Raw genomic sequence first — 6,000 nt, 5'->3', positions numbered from 1 at the left:
CTCTTTTTGTGCCACGACTTTCCACGGTCCTATGATCACGAGACTAAAACAAACAGAGAATAAGTCAAGAGAGATGTGAAACAAAGGAGAGGGGCAGAAGGAAATAGAGAGAGACAGAATCCTAAATCAGTACCAGTAAAAACATAAACAGAGACGGGAGGAGCAGGGAGAGATCGGGACACAAATATCAAAAGCAGGACTTAAAAAGACTCTAGTAGAAACAGGCTTAAAAAATAGAAGAGCTTTAAACACAAATGTGGAAGCAAGGTTTTCATTTCCTGGTTCAAAAACATTTCGCAATTCTTGGCTACAAAATTAGCAAAAGCGAAGATTTGTCCCTCAACTTTCTGATTGGCTGCACCTCTTATGGCCAGAGGCTTGTGGCAAGACTGGTCCTCAGACAAGGGACCGCTCACAAACATTGCTCTCCTCTGTGGCTAGGACCAGGGCTTGATGCCAACTCACATCGAGGGTAAAACAAAAACAACTCGTGTTCCATGTGGGAATTCGAAGGCAGACAGGCTGATGACTGAAGATAAAATTGAAACCACTGTGCCTGGAGACAAGGTCAGCGCAGAGCTGACAATGAAATAAATTTTGGGTCCATTTACAACAGCAATGTCAACACAAAGTCATTTTATTTATAATAGAGCTGCAGTATTTGGGCCAGGCAGTCTTCTGACTCTGAAGGTATGTGACAAAGTCAGAGGGGGAAATTTGGGCCAAACGTGCCCAAATCCTGGCTGTGCCCGATATGGTGACAAAACAGAGCAAGGTTTGCTGGAGGGGCGAGTCTTAGGCTGACAGTCTCCAGATTCAAGTAATATTGATTTACAATCCTCAACGGCGCTGAAGTTAAATGCACAGAATCCTGAGCACAACACCATCCTTGAAATAAAAGGCCACAGACTCGGCTCAGTGCAGAGGAAGCAACTGAACCATCTTCATCTTGAGTCAGTGGAACAACTCAGCCGATGAAAGAGACAGAGGCATGAGTTTTAGAGAGAGAGAGAGAGATAGAGGAAGAGTCAAAATATTGGACATACACTCGATGGCAACTTTAATAGGTATACCTGTACACCCGCTCGTTAATGCAAATATGTGTTAGCAACTCCATGCACAACAATATGCAGACAAAGTCAAGAGGTTCTCAGTAACTCAAATAACCACGCGTTACAACCGTGGTGTGCAGAGGAGCATCTCTGGACGTACAACACATCAAACTTTGAAGTGGATGGGCTACAGCAGCAGAAGACCATGAACATACACTCAATGGCCACTTTATTAGGTACCGGGGGTACCAAATAAAGTGGTGACTGTGTGTCAGTGTAAATCGTGCATTAGAGATGGAAGAAGGAATGGATACAAGAAGCACTACACAGTCAATATCACCAGGCTTGAAAATGATGCCCAAGTTTTAACCCAGCAAGTCTAAAGTGCATCAGAGTCAATGCTTGTAAATCAGTGATTGAAAAGCAAAAGTCTGCAGATGTTAGAAATCTGAAATAAAATCAGAGAACACAGGAATTACTCAGCAGGTCAGGCAGCACCAGTGGAAAGAGAAACAGATAATCATTCTGGCTGATCACCTTTCTGCAATATCAGGGGAGCGTGACATAGGAAACTGCTCTCAACACATATTAACACCGATGGTCCCGGGTTAGTTCTCAGTGAGTTTGGGGACGGGTTATTTTACAACTATATGAGGTGGTAGCTGATGGTATTTTTGGGCAGCAGGTTAAACCTGTAGGCCAGAAGCGGTGAAATAAATTTATCAGGGGGGACAGAAGCAGTAGCACTCCTTTTGAGGCAGCCTATCAGGAGCACATAGAGCCATTTTTAGAACTGGTATAAAGGTTACCATTTGCCTGCAATAAAAGCTTTAAGAATTCAGTCGTTCGTTTCAAAGATTACTTTTTTTGCAGAGAGTGGAGACACTCTTCCAATGACGAGAAAACCAGACTTCTTCCAGCTTCCAGCAGATTCTGAGGGACAGACTGCGTTCACTGAAACTGTAAGGTACCCGAACTGGCAGTTACATAGGCACAAAGATTGCAAGATTAACAAGTAATTATAGAGTGATAGAACACAGAAGCAGGCCCTTTGGCCCATCTAGTCCATGCTGAACTATTATTCTGCCTAGTCCCATCGATCTGCACCCAGACCACAAACCTCTATACCCCTCCCTTCCCTCCCTATCTAAATTTCTCTTAAATCCATCACTTCCGCTGACAGCTCATTCCACACTCTCACCACCCTCTGAGTGAAGAAGTTCCCCCTCATGTTCCCCTTAAACATTTCAACCTTCATGTTTAACCCATGACTTCTAGTTCTAGTCCCACCCAACCTCAGTGGAAAAAGCCTGCTTGCATTTACCTTATCCGTACCCCTCATGATTTGAATACCTCTTTTCAATCTCCTCTCATTCTCCTATACGCTAGGGAATGAAGTCCTAGCCTATTGAATCTTTCCCTATAACTCAGCTCCTCAAGTCCTGGTAATATCCTTGTAATTTTTTTCTGCGCTCTTTTTCAATGTTATTTACATCTTTCCTGCAGGTAGGTGAACAAAACTGTACACAGTACTCCAAATTAGGCCCTGCCAATGTCTTAAATAACTCCAACATAATATCCTCGGTTTTCTGAATTATGAAGGCCAATGTGCCAAATGCTCGCTTTATGATCCTATCTACCTGTGACGCCACTTTCAAGGAATTATGGATCTGTATTCCCAGATCCCTCTACTCTACCACACTCATCAGTGGCTTACTGTTCACTGTATAATTCCTACCTTGGTTTTGTCCTCTTAAAGTGTGACACCTAGCACTTGTCTGCATTAAATTCCATCTGCCATTTTCCAGCTCACTTTTCCAGCTGCAAACTCTGATAGCTTTCCTTGCTGTCCACTGCACCCCCCAATCTTGGAGTTATCCACAAATTCCAGTTTACCACATTATCATCCAGATCATTGATATGGATGACAAATAACAACAGACAGCAATGTACGTGTGACAGATAATTAGCACTATTTGTTACATGTTTCTTGCAAACGTACAGTGAAACGCATCATTTGCATCAAATCGAATCAGTGAGGATTGTGCCGGGCAGCCCGCAAGCGTCACCACTCTTCCGGCACAAACATCGGCTGCACAGGGATAGTTTGGTGAGCCCCCAGCTCTATCAGTGCTTACCATTCAAAGTTGCAATTTTTCTGAGGTAAAATTATCCGGCGGCCAAGATCTACAGGTAATTATATGTAAATAAAGGCATCAAAAACTCAACTATTATAGTCAACGTTGTAAGTTATTTTTAACCAATAATTTTGTTTGTAACTTTTTTATGGATACTTAACATTTATGCAAAAATAGAAGAGAGTGTTTCCTTGGAGAGCATTTTGAGTATAGTTTTTCGGGAAGCGATAATACAGTGTTATCTTATAGTGCAACAGATAACTGTGGAATCCCTTATTTGAGTGTCAGTTTGTGTTTGACCGACATATGTAACATTGACATTCCCACCACAATAGATTCAATGGGCTATACGTAACACGTAAGATTAAAAATAAGATATACAAAGATAGGCAGATGTTATATATCAAAGATCTCATTCAAAACTGAAATTACATCAGAGCATCACGCATTTAAATGATGGAAAAACATGTTCTATTTCCCTTTCGAGAACAGAACTTGCTTGCAACACCACTTCCAAATCCAGGTATTACCTTTATATAAGGTTGCACTCCTCATAACTATTTCTAAATGTCAGAAGTTGTAGTTACAGTAAACTAATTACTTCCATCGCAAAATGCAATTTGTCCCCAGGAATTATTGTACCTCGCGCTCGAGACTCTCGTGTGTTTCTTTCTCGGCTCCCTGTAGGAACTTTTCTTATGTTCAGAGTTCCTGTACAACTCTTGGGCCACATCAGGCAGTTCAAACATCGTAACGATACCGTCTCAGAAGCTAGTGTCCACTGAAACATCTTGAAATTCGCTGGAAGAGCTCTGTGTTCAAGCTGAAGACATACTATAGCACTGAGCACACAATAACTTGGAACCAACGTGGCAGCATTTCATCCAAAAAATTAGCTTTCTGTTCTTCATGTTTAATACACACCTTTCTGCTGTGTTGCCCCAATGGATACAATCACTTTTATATGTTGCAGTTCAATGCTGCTGATGAAGACTCTTCTTATAGTTAGGCATTGTGTGCATTTTTGAAGTAAAACACTTGTAACGAAATACCGATCGACGTAAATAGACGAAGATTAGATGGCAGAGTACAAAGGGAGAACTGTTGATGGTAAAATCCCACCGGTTTTATTTCTCCTCAACAGTACGTCATTCTCTCTCTCACATTTTAAAATCTTAATAGTTAAGATAGCCAAAATGCTGGCATTACGGTCTGTTTCTTAGTAGGATACGTCTTGCTATACACCAACAAGTATGCCCATAAAATCAGATCCACTCTGGATAGATATTGACGCTCCTGCACTGTTGTCCACAAATATGGATGTATATTGCTCGGCCTGAAACACACAAAGAGAGAAAAAAATCAGTGAGCTTCTGTAAACCTTCCGCCAAACAAATATCCAACTGTAGCTTTCTGAATTACAGATGATTCATATCCGGGTCAAGGGAGATTTCTAATCATAATGATGTTAGTAATAAAGACAAGGGAATCTGCAGATGCTAGAAATCCAGAGCAGCGCATACAAAATGCTGGAGAGCTCAGCAGATCAGGTAGCATCTATGAAGGGATTCGGGCTGAGACCGTTAGTCTGGACTGGAAAGGAAGGGGGAAGAAGCTGGAATAGGAAGGTTGAGGGAGGGGAAGGAGATTATCAGGGCAGAACCAGTGGGAGTGCATTTCCAAGCCATGCCAGGCCCGGGCGGAGACATGGCTCTGAGATGATGGAGATGGAGTCCCAACATCCTTCATATATCTGCCTGAGCCAGTGCTGAGACAACTACTCTTCTTCTCCTAGCACTCAGTACATTTTCTCTTTAAGGTGACGGAGGCCTTGGAGACGTTTTGCAAGCTTTCTTGAGACATGATGAAGCTGTGGAGTGGAACATCAGTCACCATCTCTTCTAGAAAGTTGGCTCTCATTCTAGACATATCCAGCACCTGTCAGAAGAACGCTCAGGGGCACAGAGGTTCCTGACCTATAAGACCATAAAATATTAGACCATTCAGTCCATTGAGTACACTCCGCCATTCGATCAGGGCTGATTTATTTTCCCTCTCAACCACATTCTCCCCTTCGCCCTGTAACCTTTGACTCCCTTAGATACTTCGATACCAATCCACTCAGTCCGCATCACACCAATGTGCCGACACCAACCTGTAGCAGCCGCATTGATACAACAATGACTCTGGATGCTGGCAATTGTTTTCACAGTAGAACATTTGTGTCATGAGCCTTCTGACACATTAATACCCATTACAGCATGAGACCCTCACTCCTCACTTTTGTTCTGTTTCTTCAATGAATGGTTTTGGGACTTTACCTGAAGAGTTATGTCCAGTTGTCTATAACTCTGACACCAGCAGACTAGCAAAATGACCTCCTCGGGGTATTAGTAATAATATCAGTTGAGAGAAGCTAACATGCCAACAAGAAGAGGTAATGGCAATAATCAGAAAATGTGTAGCTCGGGTGGTTGATGGTTGAGTTGAGTTGTTCTCCGATCTTGGGCAACTTACTTGACCGAAAGTTCGGACGACACCACGTGATGATGTCTCCTCGTGTGCTGACAAAACGTTTGCAAGTAGATTGCCAAGATCGGAGACCAACTCAACCCAACCAGAGGTAACGACATTATCGGCCAGAGACTATGACTGCAGCAGCCAGACAAAACAATGCCCTCAGACAGTAGCTAGGAAAGTACAAACACGAGAGATTCTGCAGGTGCTGGAAATCTAGATAAACAGGCGGAAAATGCTGGAGGAACTCGACAAGTCAGGCGGCATCTATGGAGAGGAATAAAGTGTCGCTT

General features: G+C 42.7%; 1 protein-coding gene across 2 annotated transcripts in view; it reads right to left on the bottom strand.

Annotated features, from left to right (window-relative positions):
• Nucleotides 1-2,213: 2,213 nt before the first annotated feature.
• Nucleotides 2,214-6,000, bottom strand: part of c1qtnf12 (C1q and TNF related 12) — a 78,793-nt gene continuing 75,006 nt past the window's right edge. For both annotated transcript variants that reach the window (XM_073031917.1, XM_073031918.1), the window contains one exon: nucleotides 2,214-4,526. In XM_073031917.1, the coding sequence (XP_072888018.1) occupies nucleotides 4,428-4,526 (99 nt within the window). In that variant the 3' untranslated portion in view covers nucleotides 2,214-4,427. The remainder of the gene's footprint in view (nucleotides 4,527-6,000) is intronic.

Source organism: Hemitrygon akajei, chromosome 29 (genome assembly GCF_048418815.1).
Source record: "Hemitrygon akajei chromosome 29, sHemAka1.3, whole genome shotgun sequence".
Taxonomy (NCBI): domain Eukaryota; kingdom Metazoa; phylum Chordata; class Chondrichthyes; order Myliobatiformes; family Dasyatidae; genus Hemitrygon; species Hemitrygon akajei.
This window is presented reverse-complemented; position numbering and strand designations above follow the sequence as displayed.